Genomic DNA, 16,111 nt, shown 5'->3' on the forward strand with positions numbered 1-16,111 from the left:
GGGTTCAATCACCCATCCCAAAGCATTTGAGAGATGGCGGTTTCTATTTGTTGTTGAAGGTAATATGGGTGGGATCTGGGCGGTGAAATGAATGGTTTTGCGTCTCTTTTGAGTTAAAGCCGGACCAGATGTTCTTTTAAGAACCCCAAGCCTCTGAAGCACATCTTGTAACGACCGTCGTCTTTTCCCTTATTTGTCTGATGATCCACCTGCCTTCCGGTTTTAGTGGCCAATTCTGCTTGTGCGTTGGCGACGTGATTCATGTTTGCCTGTTCACGACGTGCTCTCAGAGTCCTTGGTGTATGATACCAGGCTGGGATTTGACAATGTCATATCTATGGACAAGGCCAAGGACTTGGAAGCCATGGGATCAATTCGCCGCCCTCAGGCAGAGTCATCCACTATGAGCCATTCCGTCATAACGGATTTTCCCCGCCATATGGTTGGTTGGATCATTACCCTGACTAGGTGGATTGGTGCGCTCCCAAAGGGGCGAATGGACACATCAGTTGGTTGAACGTTGCTCCTGTCATGGCTATTGATTGCCCACAGAGGACACACGTTAGCTTGGGTCCCTGTGTCGATGATGGCCATAAATTGGGAAGTGCCCACAGTGATGGAGGCGGCAATCGGCAGGTGATCCGAATCGCCACCGATTGTTGCAATGTGGCAGTAATCATTGGCTGTGACGACTCCATTTGAGCCGTCAATAGATTTCTAGTGCTCTGTTTCACTGCCGATAATTAATTGTTTGGTTTGTCTTGTTCAAGCGCCCATTGTGTTCCTCCTGCTCAGTATTTGTATCCCAACGCCCCCCCAGGTACAGACCATGACGCCAGCAATGGCATACAACGTTGGGCGTTACCGCTCTGTACTGCTGGGCCCCGCCGCTTGCTGCATCCAAGGGCTATCTTGTTTCGTGTTGTGTTCCCCCCGATGCGCATTGTGTGAATAGCTATTTGGGCCCGACGTGGTAGTTCCTGGGTGAGGTGTGGTATTTCACATAGCCTTTTACTCACTCCTGGGGTTTTATCATTTCCGGGCCTCAGCTGGGATACTTCCTTGGGTTCTTGGATCCTCGCCGCCAATATGATATCGCGTGACAGTTACATTGAATACAAACCTGGAATTTCTTATGGTTGATAGTATAGAAATATGTGTAGTATTTTTTTACATAAGTAGGTGGGATTACCTAGGATGAGGCAAGCATGAATAATTGCTTGAGAGGTTGCGCCGGAGTGGGCTTGTGTCTTGCGAGAGAGAGTTAGGGATACTTTTTATCCCGGAGGAGTTTTTTCAGGCCGGCGAAAACTATCTTGTGCTTTAAAGATGCAAACAACTACCGATGATACAATTCTAACGAATTGTGTTTAAGCTCATTTGACATTGAATATTTTCAGACACTACGGTCAAGTTTGATAAGTTTGCCATGGTATTAATCTTAAGTACTTAACTGAACACCATTTTGTCATACTATAAAAGCTCGTTTGGGCTCCCTGAACAACCCGATTCTCCTTCACCGTGTTTCTGCTTGGTAAGAATATTCAATCAAATAACTTGTATCGATCAAATGTTTTGTAATTCGTTAATTTCATGGATTTGTCGAATCACGGACAGGATTTATCCTCCATGAGCATCCATAAGATCAAAAGCTCCTTTCAAAAGGCGCTTTTTGTAAAGTGGGTTTCCCAAATCTTTGACTTGATACTTCTTCCACGTTTGTTCAAATTCGTAATGAAGGGATTCATGAGCCTGCCCTGCCAGGGACACTATAGCAAGGAAACGCCAGATTTTTGCTATCACCCAACCTTTCCCGCCAAGTTAGGCCGAAAATCCTAAACAAACTTAGTGGATGCAGCTCACACGAAGAACCAGACCACGAGGTTCAGTCAATCGCTTCTCCAGGTGAATGAATCCATCAATCGATCGATTGGCATCATGGTGATCAAGTGTTGTGCCTATGGTTGCCGCAGCGGTTATAGTTCTAAGACGGTCGGATGCTCATCCTCTCTGATTGGATCATCATCATCCCTACCTTTGATGAATGACGCCAAAGACCCCGAGCCTCCCGAAGGTCCCTTAGTTAGTTTTCACTCGTTCCCAAAGTTTGAGGCTGTCCGGCTCAAGTGGATTCGTGCGGTGTCAAGACAGAACTAGGCTCCAAGTGCTCATTCCAAAGTATGCTCAAAAAATTTCAAAGATGACGATTTTCAAACAGAGAGGATTGACCAGGATAAGTGGCGGATGAAAAAGAAGGCAGTCAATAACTCGTTGGCATTGAAGAATCGCCGATTAAAACCAACCGCAGTGCCATCCGTATTTACAAACCGTCCAGTCTCCATGCGTGCAAATTTACCAAGTTCAAGATATACTAAAGTTTCCATGACTCAGAGGTTTCGAAAGGAACAAGAACGCCATGATGAGTTGGTTAAAGGCTATCTGGAGCAAAGAAAGGTTCAAGACTTCAATTTTCTAGTCACTCAAATTTCAGCAGAAAAAATGCCCGCTAAGTTCAACCTTCTTACCCATGAAGATTATCTTCTCTTCATCTCCGTGGTATTTGATCATAATAATGGACCTCGAATCGAATCTAGCTTTCAAATTCAACCGGACCTTTCGTTTGCATTGTTCTGTCATGAAGCCAAGGTTTCCAGAAATGATGTCAATCATATCTCTGCAGACGGAAAAATCCATTACGTTGATGATGTCCCAAATATCCTGGCTTTCCTAGCAGGTTATGCTGCAACCAAAAAAAGTAAGCTCTTGAGCGTGGAGCATAGAGTTGAGGATATTTGCAAGTTCGTGGAAACTCAAGACGATCTCGTCGTATCTCAGGGTAGTTTCAATTTTTCAACAGAACAACTCAAACTTTCGTTCAAAAGTCCAAATCAAAGACGATACTCGCCAACCTTGCTCGCTGCTGCCTTATTATGGCAAAATACCAGCCCTGCCCTGTACAAGCTTTTGTCTACCGTTGACCAAAGTGTGTGCCTTCCTTCAGTAAGGTAAGGTTAAGCAAAGCTGACAAAATGGCTTTATTCCAAGTGAACCAATTGCAAATCCTCTTTTGCAGACACCTCCAGCGATTTGGACAGAACCTTTCGGTTGAGACTGGAATCTCGCCATCAACTGTCGAATACTTGAAGAGCAGACTTTCATCCTTGAATGAACGTGAGAAAATTCTCAGCGTCATATTCGACGAAGTTTACAGTTCTAGACGCTGTGAATATTCAAACGGCCATTTCTATGGCTATTATGAAGAACATGCACATCTAAGACCGTTTTGTGCTTTATGTTGACTGGAGTTGCTTCGTCTTATCGAGACATTGTGTGTATGGTTCCTCTGTCGAAAATCAACCACAAAATCATCGGCCAGTGGTGGTGGAAAGTTGTTGAGGCAGTGACAGCCATTGGATTTCGCATCGTTGCATCAATTTCTGACGGACATTCATCAAATAAAAAGTTTTTCACCGATGGGTTAAACTGTGGCGAGAATTCAAGCTTTGTTAGGAATCCATTTGCTGAAGCGCCAAATGACAAAATATTTCCCTTCTTTGATACAATTCACATCATTAAAGGACTTTATACAAACCTCCTGAACAAGGGAGAATTCGAGTGCCCAGCTTTTCAAGACCGATGTGTTAACCCGAAGACGTCCCATTTCTGTGAACTATACAAAAGTGAACTTGGGGCTCCAAATCGTTATGCACCAAAGCTAAGCCATAAAGTTCTTTTCCCATTACCAATTGAACGAACCAATGTCAACTTGGCTGTCAAATTCTTCCATGAATCGACTGAGGCAGCTTTGAAACACTTCTCTCTGGCCAAGGGACAATTGGAATGGGCCATGTCATCAGCTTTTGTTAATATTGTTCGTCGCTTCTTCAACTGTATTAATGTGTAAAGCTCCCACTTTGAGAGCCGAAAGCGTGATGGAAGCCGAAAAGCCGTGTACAGGGATGATCAAAGCCAACTTGAATTTCTCCGTGATTTCTTGCAGTGGATTGAAGATTGTATGAAAATGAAAACAAAGAAGAAATTGTCATCAGAAACTTTCTTCACATTGCGCTTCACCGTCAGAGGCCTAATAGAACTCTCCAATTACATTTTCAACACAACCGACTTGGATTTCATCCTCTTGGGAAAGATAAACGGGGATCCAATTGAACGGCGATTTGGCATATATCGGCAATTATCTGGCGCCAATTTCTTCGTCTCTTTAAAACAGTTCTTGGAAAGCGAGAAGAAATTGAGAATCTGCTCTCCCATCCGTTTTGACAACTTGAGTGTACAAGACTTGAGGAAACTGTGTTCTGATCGCAACAAATCTACTATGGAAGAAGCCAATAGACAATGTACCAAGCTTATGTCACTTTTGGATGAACCCGATTGTGATGCCGCTCATGATCTCTCATCGCTAACTGAAATCAAAAGTGTTGTCTATCATTGCTCTGGATACATAGCGCGAAGTTTGCAGAGACTAAACAAATGTGATCATTGCAAAGAACTTTTAATAGACAGCGAAAGGGATGAATTTGAAATTGAAGATAAGGTGTTGAAGGATCGTTCAGTTGCGTCGTTCTTGCAATTATTAAATCGAGGTGGACTAATCTGCCCTTCAGAATTGGTATTTCTAACCACCCTCTTTGTAATCAAGTTACGCAATGAAATCTTCAACACTGAAACGGTTAAGAAGGTTCTCATGGATTGTACGGATCCATTGACGGTTTTTGTGCTGTGTTTTGAAAGAAGACTTTATGCCTCAACTCGGATGCACGAAATTCTGAACCAATTTTGTGCCGAGGAACATTCTTTTTTGTCGTTTGTAAAGAGCATTGCTGAGATGACATTTCATTTCACTGGTAAAAACTTTGCCTCCGATATCAATGACAATGTTCACGAGAATAGAAAACGGGGCAGTCGTCCTCAAACTTCACCAGCCGAACGAAAAATCAAGAAGCTGTCTAGCAACTAATATTACTTATACCCATGAATGAGCATTTTGAGCCCAAACCTAAAAATATACCACACGAATCTTTCTCTTTAAGTGATCATTTATTCAACTGCACACCAGATCCTTTGATTGGACTGAGTCAAACTTGTTTTTCTTGATGACACAGGCTACCTTATGCATATGGGTTAGTTCAATGGCCTAGCTTGGAGAGCGAGAAACCCGGGACGTTTCCATGGTTAACTCGACACAATGGCCTAACTTGGCGGTCAGAGGAAAGCCGTGTCGTTTCCTCTCTTTAGGGTCCCTGGCTCTGCATAGAGGTTCATGTGTCTGCCTACTCTCAACGCGACAAACTCGCGCAAATGATCCAAAATTAAATGCAATTTTGGAATCAGAGACATTTTCAATTTTTTCCAAGCTTCTCTGAACCATTGCGCACAATCTTTGAAGTTTTTAATCTCAATATTTCCCTTTGATAAGCTCGAATTTAGCCAATCAAATGGTTCTAGGACGTCCACGAATGCTTGGCCAATCTCGATTTTTTGGGCTTGACCCAGGATCTTCTTCAAGATTTCGAAGGAGCTTTTGACATTTGTTACCCTCAAAGGAATTTCCATGATAACTTTCCGAATGAGTATGGACTTGCTTTGACCAAACCTTAGCCTCGGGGGCAAAAGAGTAAGTTTGCCATAGGTTGATAATTCTCAATCAAATATGTAGCCAAGGGAGTGCGCAACAATGAAGAATCGGTGTTTCAGGTGGCTTGTGGTGAAAAATTTGTCTCTCCCTCTGTACAGAATAGAAGTTCTTAGGCTTTGCATTTGGTTCAATGTAGAACCTTTCATGTTGATCCGAAAGATTCCCCAAAGGGCGATCCTCAAACTTGGTGTCTTTCCGCTGACCGTTAACCCATAAGCAATAAATGCAAGGCCGGGTAAGTGCTTTTGTGGTTACCAAGCCCGCAGGCAGTGTTATAGCATTTTAAATCCTGTGAAGAAATGTCCTCTATGTCTTCGGGAACTTTTAAATCAAGCTTAGACAAGATGAGTTTGACGTGATCGTGGCACTCCTTCAAGGATGAAATAGCCAAAATTAAGGCTCTTTTGACACCTGAGGTCTTGAATCATCCAGACTCTTGATATGGGTCCCTGCATACAAGACACGCACCGACTTTGAGAAAGTTCTTTCCTTCATCAACTGACAAACCGAGGACATCGGATTGCTTCATATTTCGCTTCTCCAAGATATGTGAAAATAGTTGGGAAGGACTGTTGCAATATTTGATAGGATGAAGTTTTCCGGCGACAGGGGAAATTTCTTCACAGACTTCGAATAGGGGCTGGTAAACCGAATTCGCTCTAGTAAGGACCCTTTTGATTCCTGCTTCAACTGGCATAACTTGATCTATGGCCTTGGCAAACTTTAACTCCTTGTTATCACTAGTGTTCTCAAACTTACGCAAATAACATTGATTTGCATCCTGGGCCCTTAATTGCATCCTTTGGCATGCTGAACCTTTATCTGCATCACTTGCATTTTTGGTTCGTTTTCACATTTTTTATGCATTTTAGGCTTATTTTGAGTGATTTTGTTTGGACCGAAATTTGTATTTTCACTATTTTGATGAGAAATTGGTACCCTTGACGTAAGCCTGCACAATTCATAGGTCACAAACAATTGTACAAAACTGGAAATATTGAATAAGCTTATTTATCAAACAAACCCCATGAACATAAAACCACCAAGCACTTTCAAATAACGGCATTGGCTGAAGTCTATTTCAAATAATAACGGACAAGTCAATGCGGTCGCCATTCCAATCAACTGTCTGGAAATCTCCAAACATGTATGATTCAAACCAGGACAATGCATTGCCCTGGAGGCCAACGGCCTCAAGCTTGGGCAGCAGCTTGACCTTGTCCACCGTGTCAAAGGCAGCAGACAGGCCAAATCCCATAACTTGCCCTTGGACCTGGTGGTCATCCAGCCTGCATGTGCGGCTCCCAATGTTGTGGTGCAAGATCTGCTTGGGCGAAATACGAACTGTGTGTTCGGCAGGGTGTCTGTCTGCGCCAGGTGGGTGGAGGGGCTGTCCTGGACAACGGTCTTGAGCACCTTGCTCATAGCCGGCAGGCTGCAGACAGGCCTGTACAAAAGCCGTCCTTGTAGACTGGGCCGATTATACCCTCCTTGAAACCGGATGGGACGTGTCCAGACACTAGGCTTCTCTGGACAAGATGGGAGACTGGTCCGGCCAGCACCTCGACTCCCTTCTTGAGGAAGGAGACTGGGATCCCGGCGACGCTGAGCGCCTCCATGCTGCCAAGGTCCCCAATGATCTCCGCAATCTGTCCAGCACCTGGGAGCTCGAACTCGAAATTGGCCAATATATCTGGCCATGAAGACAGTGGTGTAGGTGGACCGTCTTACAGCCTTGCCCGCAGGTCAATTATCTTGTGGCCGCAATACTCATTCATCTTGGACGCGGCCTCAAAATTGCCAACCGTATCCCCTTTGACGGTCTTGAGAGACGTGGGGAGGGTGGGGCGATTCTTGCCAATGGCGGCATTGGTGAGCCCCAAGAGTACTTTGGGGTTGCTCTGCAATGCCGGGAGAATGGTCAAGTTCCCGCGCATCTGGTCACTTCTGACCATAGACGTAACCAGGTTCCTTAAGGCCTTGTACCTGTTGGGGGAGCATTGTCTTTCACCACCATCATATCGAGCATGTCCTGGCTCAAGTAGAGGTTTGCATCCCTCCTGACCTTGATGGTTTTCTTGGGGGCGACAATGTTCAGGGCGTTGGTGATGTTGTTGACGATGAAGCCGTGGACTTCATTGACATCACTGATATCCTTTGCACAATCCCAGTTGCAGACGGCCCTTAGCGCAGCTACAAGTTCACCCTGTTTGACCGTAACTTTTGTTTCTCTTTTTTTCCCTATATCTTCTTTTATGCCCATACTCTGTCGTACACATTGTGTTTTTGAGTGGCTTTGAACAATGAACAAAAATTATTTCATCAAATATGATACGATTTGACAGCTTCGCCTTTCGTCTTTGGTGAGAGCCTCGGACTACGTGTCGTTGCTGGACGTTGCTTTGCAATGTCATGTACATTGAATCGTTTTTTTTTGTGCGGACTTCCTTACCGCTACCGGGATTGGAATCCCAGCAGTTCAAGACGAGAAGATTATTTATTTTACTTGACTTTTATTTATATATGTTATTTGATCGACCAACGAATTGGAGTTGGCTGATTTGGCTAATCCTTGAATATAAGGTTGATCCGGAATTTTAGTCAAAAACTTGTCCAACTCTGACTTAAATCTTGCTACTGGATCAACGCTTATTGAATCCTTCATTTCGTTGTCAGCATTAACAGTTGATATGAAACTTGTCGTTAATATTTCATCCCAAAGAGAGGTCCCACGTGGTTTAGCCACTGACCCTGGTCCCATAAACTCATGTTATTATTTTAGTTGACTGTGTCTCAACCTGGGATTCATGTTTACGTAGGCCGACTCACTCTTTGTAGACCAACGGTTGCGCACTTGGAAGGCTCTAGCTGCCAAGTGAATGACGTCACTGGACATAATACTGTGGGGATAGGCTGTGAAATGAGGGGATTTGGGTTATATATTTTAATTTAGCAAAATATCTCGGAAAAACATAATGGCACCCATGAACAATTAAGCTAAATATTGTGCAGAAGAACCAGATTCATATAATTTGAAGTGCCACCTTAAGATAGGTGTTGGATGAGGCTGTTTGGAATATTGGACATGTAATTTATGTTTTCTGTCACAATGAGTTGTTTAATTGTCATAGATATTAGTGAAAAAGTTACAGAAAATTGAAACAAAGTCATGAAAAAAGAAAAGAACTGTCTACTTATTGTTTACTTGTTGACTCCAATGTTGGATCAAACCATGGTTTGATGAAGATTTGATGTTATTAATGTAATGAATTTAATATTATTGTTTATATTCATAAATTTAAATCTAGTTTAATGACAAACAGCATTGTTTACGAATTTATCAAAAGATGATTTTTCCAACTTTTCATCAATGTAGTTTTAACGGGTTATAAATCAAACAACTATCATATCTTACAAACATTGTAAAAGTCATGGATTCATGAATATTTAACTTTATTTGTCTTGTTAACTTAGCTATATTACTTTTATTTGTATAGTTTGATCAAGTTTTATAAAAATCAATTTCGTTTATAAATTCATCTAAATGTACTTTTTCCAAATTGTAATCAAACAATGTTATATTCTAGTGATCTCCTTAAATTGTTATGTATCAACCTATTATAACGTCTTTCAAAACACTTTTAAAACTCTGAAAATGAGGCAAATGTGACATTCATCTTTACAAATCATTCTGACCAAAGCAATGATTTATGTTGTAATTGTCAAAAAAGAAACTAACGTGTTATTCTGGTTTGTATTAACTTGCAGTAGTTATGAAAAAAAGTGAATAGGATATAAGGCGAAACTTCAAATTGTATTACTTTGAAATTTCAAGCAAAAATAGTTTTTTCTATATTCCGTATATTACCATATCAAAGAGTAATGGAGCTTTTCTACATTTCATTTCCTTAGGTCTTGGATTATTATCCTTATTATCCTTATTATTAAATCTTTAATTTAGCATTGAAAAATATTATAAGATTTCTGATATACTATTTCAATGCTCTAACACTTACTTTGAGCAATGTTTCAAAAGCCATCTTATTAGATGTATTTTAGCGTGCAAAACTTAAGCAAATACTCATTCAGTTTAAATAATCCAAGATAACATCTTACTTTTTCCCAAATGAGGCTTAATATAGATGGAATGTTTTCCACCGACGAGATTGTTTATGATAAATTGTATATAAAAAACATGAAATTGATAAACATGTATTCTCAATAACCTGACAGGGTTTATTGGGATATGTGTTTATATTTCTGCATGCTATGGAAATACAATCGAATGTAAGGACAATGGTGGATGTAATAATCCTTAAAATTCAATTGAATTGCAACAAAGGGTCCTCAAGAGGTGTATCTATAAAATGTAATGATTCTAGTTTTCATTTTAACATTTCAAAAGCCTCTACATACAAAATTGAGCAGAAACAAAACAGAATTTTATTAAAATCTGTAATCTTTGTCTTAATAATATTGAAAGCGATTAAAGCAAGTCATGATTTATTCTAATAATAGTGAACAATATTATGGATACCACTCTTAAAGCATGTTAGTGTACCCTTTGTTGGGTGTAACCATTAGCATCTATATCATAAAAAGGAGGAATGGTGAGTATGGTTACCTCACGGGTGAAAGGCAATATTTCCCTCCTACCCACCATTGGATTAACCACGCCCAATGGGGGTTCTTAGTTGAACAAACTCGTTTTTGAGCGATGTTTCTGCACTCTCTCCCTTTCTTCTAACTGCTATGACGTCTCCCTCCCCCTCCTGGGTTTGTTTACTTTCTGAGGTGCCCATACCTATATTTTAGGACCTTGTTGTCGACTCACCTTCCGAAGATCTAATTCAGGGTGGCGGAAACTCATGGCGTTCATGTTAGACCCGACCTTAACGGCCTCCTCGGGACACGAGTTGCCGGGTCAAACATGAGACCATTTGGCCCGCAACTCCAATCTTGACCGATGGAATAGGCTGGAACCGGCACCTCAGCCACTTACGGGCTCTGAGCTTCCGACTAACTCACGCTATCCCAACTGGTCATCAGTCAGCCTGAACGTTCTGCGCGATTGTGAATTTGGAACACTCGATTATCTCTCCGGAATCCGAGGCTGTGAGTGAAGCTAGTGATACTAGCCCGGGTCCACAACACATTGGCATCTGTCATGGGCCAACTCTGCGCACGATTGAAGGACTAGCAGGTCAGCGGAGGATTGAAGACGCCATCCGAGACGAGGGCGGCACCCATTCACCCAGTGCCATCCTCTCCCTCACGAAACGAGGCGGACCACAAACCTCAGGATCATCCTCCATCAATCACCCACACCCCCTTTCCCCCATCTTCCTACTCTTATTGGACAGACTCGAGAGCCCTGAACTCCTCCGCCGTCTAAATCACCGCCCAGGATTAGGGCTTGATTAACCCGTGCCCCGGAAAGTGACGCTGACTGACCCGTCAGACCCGTCAGACCCGTCAGACCCGTCAGACCCGTCGGAGGCAGGAAAATGGAATCGTCGCTGACGTTTCTGGATCCTGAGGACCAGGAATTGGCCTTGGGCGACACGCAAGGCGATGATTTCGCCTTCCAGTTTACGCTGCCCTCGCAGAGTCAAAGCCACAACACGGGCACGATGCCCACGGGTCTAGGACGGTCGGATTTCGACTTGGGCGGGTTTGGAGCCCACGCCTTGTCCCAATCCCAATCTCAGGTAAACTCAGGCGTTTCTGTTCTTTATCTTTAGTGGCTTTGGTGGCTTTGGTGGCCTGGCCGGTGTGTGGATCTTTGATTAATCCTGATTTTTGTTTTGTTGCTGGGCCCAGAGTGTTGCCGGGGTGGGCGGCGCCTTTTTGGCCAACGGCGGCTCCAATCTCCTCTTGTCCGAAACCACGCACGAACTCCAATTTGAAGATGAAGACGAGGCGGAGCTACGACGGGAGGCGCGTGGACGGACGCCAACCCAGACGGGGCCGACGAGGCCGATGGGGCCGACGGGGGCCACTGCGGAAGTCATGAGCCCCGCTCTTGGAGCGGCTACGATGGGTCCGTCTCAAGAAACCGGTTTGGCCTTGGTGGAAGGGGAAGTGCCAGCCACCGCTTGCAAATATTGCGGCATCCACGACCCGGCCAGCGTCGTTTTGTGCGCCATTTGCCAAAAGTGGTTTTGCAATGGGCGGGGCAATACTTCCGGTTCGCATATTGTCAACCATCTGGTGCGAGCCAAGCACAAGGAGGTCATCTTACACAAAGACGGGCCTTTGGGTGAGACCATTCTCGAGTGCTACTCGTGTGGCACCCGCAACGTGTTTGTGTTGGGCTTCATTCCGGCCAAAGCCGATTCGGTCGTCATCTTGTTGTGTCGCCATCCGTGTTCCTCGCAAAATGCGCTCAAGGACATGAACTGGGAGCAAGACCAATGGCGTCCGCTCATCCACGACCGCTCCTTTCTGTCCTGGTTGGTCAAAGTGCCGTCCGATGCCGAGCAACTCCGGGCTCGCCAAATCAGCGCCACCCAAATGAACAAGCTCGAGGACATGTGGAAAGATAATGTGGAAGCCGATTTTGTCGACCTAGAGGCCCCTGGCCGCGATGATGAGCCCGCGCAAGTCTTGCTCCGTTACGAAGACGGTTATCAGTATCAAAACATTTTTGGCCCATTGGTCAAGTTGGAGGCGGATTATGACAAAAAGTGGAAAGAATCCCAAACCCAAGAGAACATCGACGTGCGTTGGGATCAGGGCTTAAACAAAAAGCGCATTGCTTACTTCAATTTGCCGAAGAACGACACCGACTTGAAACTCATGCCCGGCGATGAATTGCGATTGCGCTATTTAGGCGATCGTCAACGGCCCTGGTCCGGCGTAGGTCATGTCATCAAAGTTCCCGATAATTTCGGCGATGAAGTGGGCATTGAAATGAAAAGTAATGCAGGCATCCCATCCGATTGCACAAACAACTTTGTCATCGATTTCGTATGGAAAGCTACGAGTTTCGACCGAATGCAGAATGCCTTGAAGAAATTCGCTGTGGACGACTCGTCCGTGTCCACGTATATCTACCATAAGCTTTTGGGTCATGATGTCGAGGATGTGGTGTTTCGTTCCCAATTACCTCGCCACTTCTCGGCCACGAATTTGCCCGAATTGAACCGATCCCAAGTATTTGCCGTCAAGCACGCCCTTCAACGACCACTTTCCCTCATTCAGGTATGAAATTACACTTATACTAGGTTTGATTGCCATCTGACGTTCGTTTGTTTCCCCTCGTTTCTCAGGGGCCCCCAGGCACGGGCAAGACCGTCACCTCGGCCACGATCGTGTTCCAATTGGTTAAGCAAAGCGGGGGACCCGTGTTGGTGTGTGCACCGTCTAACACGGCCGTTGACCAACTCACTCAAAAGCTGGATCAAACTGGCCTAAAAGTGGTGCGAGTATGTGCCAAGTCGAGGGAGGCCATCGACTCTCCAGTGGGACACTTGGCGCTCCACAACCAGATCAAGAATCTGGAGGGATTCTCGGAACTAAGAAAACTTCAACAGTTGAAGGACGAAACAGGAGAGTTGTCGTCAAGTGACGAGAAACGCTTTCGAGCTCTGCGCAAACAAGCCGAGAAAGATCTTTTGGATGTGGCCGATGTTGTTAGTTGCACTTGCATTGGTGCGGGAGATCCTCGCCTGACGCGAATGAGATTTTCCTCTATCCTCATCGATGAGAGCATGCAAGCCACCGAACCCGAGTGCATGGTTCCTGTCGTTCTAGGAGCTAAGCAACTCATCCTAGTCGGCGATCATTGCCAACTCGGCCCCGTGGTGATGTGCAAGAAAGCTGCCAAGGGAGGACTGAGCCAATCCTTGTTTGAGCGGCTTGTCGTGCTAGGAATTCGTCCCTTGAGATTGGAAGTTCAGTATCGAATGCACCCCGAGTTATCTGCCTTCCCATCCAACTTCTTTTACGATGGTACACTCCAAAATGGTGTGAGTGGCGAAGATCGTCGGTTAAACATCGATTTCCCTTGGCCTCAGCCGGAAAAACCGACGTTCTTTTATGCCTCTACTGGTCAAGAAGAGATTGCGGGATCGGGAACGTCTTATCTTAACCGGACTGAAGCATCAAATGTCGAGAAGTTAACCACAAAGTAAGGCTTTTGAGATAATTGTTTACTTCTACTTCTACTCCTTTGCTGGCACTATTAAATGATTGTTGACCAGTTTGATTAAGGAGATTGATCTGATTGTCAATGAGTATTGGGTATGTTCAGTAGACGAAGCTGTTCATAAGAAGAGGTGTTTTTTCCTGTTATCGAATTGCTATGTTTGGCCATATCACCAATTAAATATGATTGGTGAAGCGTTTTCCTCGAATTGTTTTTTTTTTTATCATAGCCTTCTAGGTGTTTCCTATTTATACTAAAATCTATGAAAGTGCGCTTCTCTATTTCAGCTTCATTAAAGCGGGCATAAAATCGGACCAAATTGGAATAATCACGCCTTATGAAGGGCAAAGAGCGTACTTGGTGCAATTCATGCAATATCAAGGTCCGCTTCACTCGAAAATATATCAGAGCATCGAAATTGCGAGCGTAGATGCGTTCCAAGGCCGAGAGAAGGATATCATCATTATATCCTGTGTCCGATCCAATGATTATCAAGGCATTGGCTTTCTCGCAGATCCACGAAGACTGAACGTGGCTTTAACTCGGGCCAAATATGCGGCTATTGTTGTTGGGAACCCGAAAGTTCTGGCCAAGGTACGAATAGTCGATTAGCATTGTTCATTTGTCACATGATGATGAAGAAGGATTTCTTTCCCCAGCAATTGTTATGGAACCACTTATTGCAACATTACAAAGACAATGGAATCCTAGTGGAAGGTCCCATCAACAACATGAAAGTATCTCCTATTCAATTCCCAAAACCGAAGCGCCTCAACAACGCATTCAACCCAGGGACCCATTTCATGAACACCTCGACCTTTAATGCTAAGGAGGCTTTAGCCACTCCGTTCCAAGCGTCATCCCATCCAGGAGGAGGAAGTAGAGCCAATAGCAACCATCACCTGAACTTGGGTAGAAATGGCCCTCAAAATAGCTCAAGCAACTTCCATCGTGGTCAATATGTGGGACATGACAATATGAACACCATTCAGGATGATTTTGGAAAAATGCAAGCCACTCTTGGTAACATGCCTATTCCTGTGGGCATGTTTGTCAACATGTCACACATTCCACCGCGATTCTTCAACAAATCTGATCCTAGGACCAATCATTACCGTGAGTTGAATATTTTGCATTATTTCGTTACACATCCCTGTCATTGTTTTGATCTCTATTCCAGGTGGACATGGAGGAGCAAGTAACACGCAATCGAGCATGTTATCGCAAGAGGGCGATAGAACCCAGAACAACACACTGACCCAAAGCAATAATTTGTCTTTGGCAATGTCACAGAACGAGTTTGGATCCGATTTCTCTCAAAACGAAATGTCCCAGGATGTGGGGAGGAACCGCTCTACCATGGATGGATTTCTTTCACAAGATTCCATGTACCAGGGACCAAGATTTCACTCCCAAAATTGATGAAAACAAACATGAACAAGACGACACAGAAGAAGAAAAGATAACGACGAGAAGGAAAGGTTCATGAGGAAATCCTGTACTCTCGCCGTCATTGGAGAGTCTGGTCTTGTCGGCTAGAAATTCCGAATGGAGCTTCCAAAGACAGAGTCGGAAGAAGTTGACGACGGTATCGAAGGGCTGTCTGAACATAGAAGATCGGTTCCAACAATTGAGACATGCTATTTTAGGATCCTTTTTCCTCTACAGCAGAGCAGGAACATATTTGGGACTGCTCCCGGGTGCTTCTGCTCCTGCCATTGCTATTCAATGATTCTCTTGAGAATGGTTCTTCATCGGGACCATTTCAAACCTGGATTTGCCATTCCAAGATCATCCGGTTTGGCGATGGTCGATTTAGACCATTCCATTACTCGTACACTGTCCTACTAAAGTGAACCGTACAGTACTCTTGCATACATGTATCACCATCATTACAAACCAGTGCACCGTGTTGATTTGTGTTTCTTTAACCCATAAATTTGGTCTCAACCGATGCAACGTGTTTCTGTCATTGGCCATGATAATATTATAGACATTACGGCATCTTCTTAGGGTTGATGAGTTGTTCTAAACCAAAAAGAGTCGTTGAACGAGATACGTGCGTTGGTACATCTTGATTGTATTCTCACGAGGGTAAGCGTAAAAAAACCTGATTCACCGTTTAAAGTGGAATGACAATCACACACTACCAAAAAGGTACATTGTTGCGGTTATGAGCAACAATTAACTGTTGCTGTAGTTGCTGCAGCTGGCTTTGACAAAGACTGAATAACGACCAATATTATCATAAAAAGGATAAAGTCATTGAGGTTGCGGTTCACAGAGTTGCAAAACTATGAGGAGCA

At 44.0% G+C, this 16,111-nt stretch overlaps 2 protein-coding genes across 2 annotated transcripts; both read left to right on the top strand.

Moving 5' to 3' along the window:
• Positions 1-1,895: 1,895 nt before the first annotated feature.
• On the top strand, positions 1,896-5,047 carry LOC131879677 (uncharacterized). The gene is made up of 2 exons (XM_059226049.1): positions 1,896-3,005; positions 3,074-5,047. The coding sequence occupies exons 1-2, from the start codon at positions 2,245-2,247 to the stop codon at positions 3,297-3,299; spliced, it is 987 nt and encodes a 328-aa protein (XP_059082032.1). The 5' UTR covers positions 1,896-2,244; the 3' UTR covers positions 3,300-5,047.
• A 5,637-nt stretch (positions 5,048-10,684) lies between these two features.
• On the top strand, positions 10,685-15,759 carry LOC131879192 (regulator of nonsense transcripts 1-like). Its single transcript, XM_059225433.1, has 6 exons — positions 10,685-11,364; positions 11,477-12,859; positions 12,928-13,787; positions 14,093-14,399; positions 14,465-14,921; positions 14,986-15,759. The coding sequence occupies exons 1-6, from the start codon at positions 11,161-11,163 to the stop codon at positions 15,225-15,227; spliced, it is 3,453 nt and encodes a 1,150-aa protein (XP_059081416.1). The 5' UTR covers positions 10,685-11,160; the 3' UTR covers positions 15,228-15,759.
• Positions 15,760-16,111: the final 352 nt, after the last annotated feature.

Source organism: Tigriopus californicus, chromosome 4 (assembly GCF_007210705.1).
Source record: "Tigriopus californicus strain San Diego chromosome 4, Tcal_SD_v2.1, whole genome shotgun sequence".
NCBI classification, from domain to species: domain Eukaryota; kingdom Metazoa; phylum Arthropoda; class Copepoda; order Harpacticoida; family Harpacticidae; genus Tigriopus; species Tigriopus californicus.

Excerpts from the sequence above, each read along its gene's own strand:
- LOC131879677 (XM_059226049.1), top strand. The coding sequence starts at position 2,245 with ATGAAAAAGAAGGCAGTCAATAACTCGTTGGCATTGAAGAATCGCCGA. Across the intron at positions 3,006-3,073 it reads GTGTGCCTTCCTTCAGTAAG|ACACCTCCAGCGATTTGGAC; the intron begins GTAAGGTTAAGC and ends CCTCTTTTGCAG.
- LOC131879192 (XM_059225433.1), top strand. The coding sequence starts at position 11,161 with ATGGAATCGTCGCTGACGTTTCTGGATCCTGAGGACCAGGAATTGGCC. Across the intron at positions 13,788-14,092 it reads GTCGAGAAGTTAACCACAAA|CTTCATTAAAGCGGGCATAA; the intron begins GTAAGGCTTTTG and ends TCTCTATTTCAG. Across the intron at positions 14,922-14,985 it reads TCCTAGGACCAATCATTACC|GTGGACATGGAGGAGCAAGT; the intron begins GTGAGTTGAATA and ends TCTCTATTCCAG.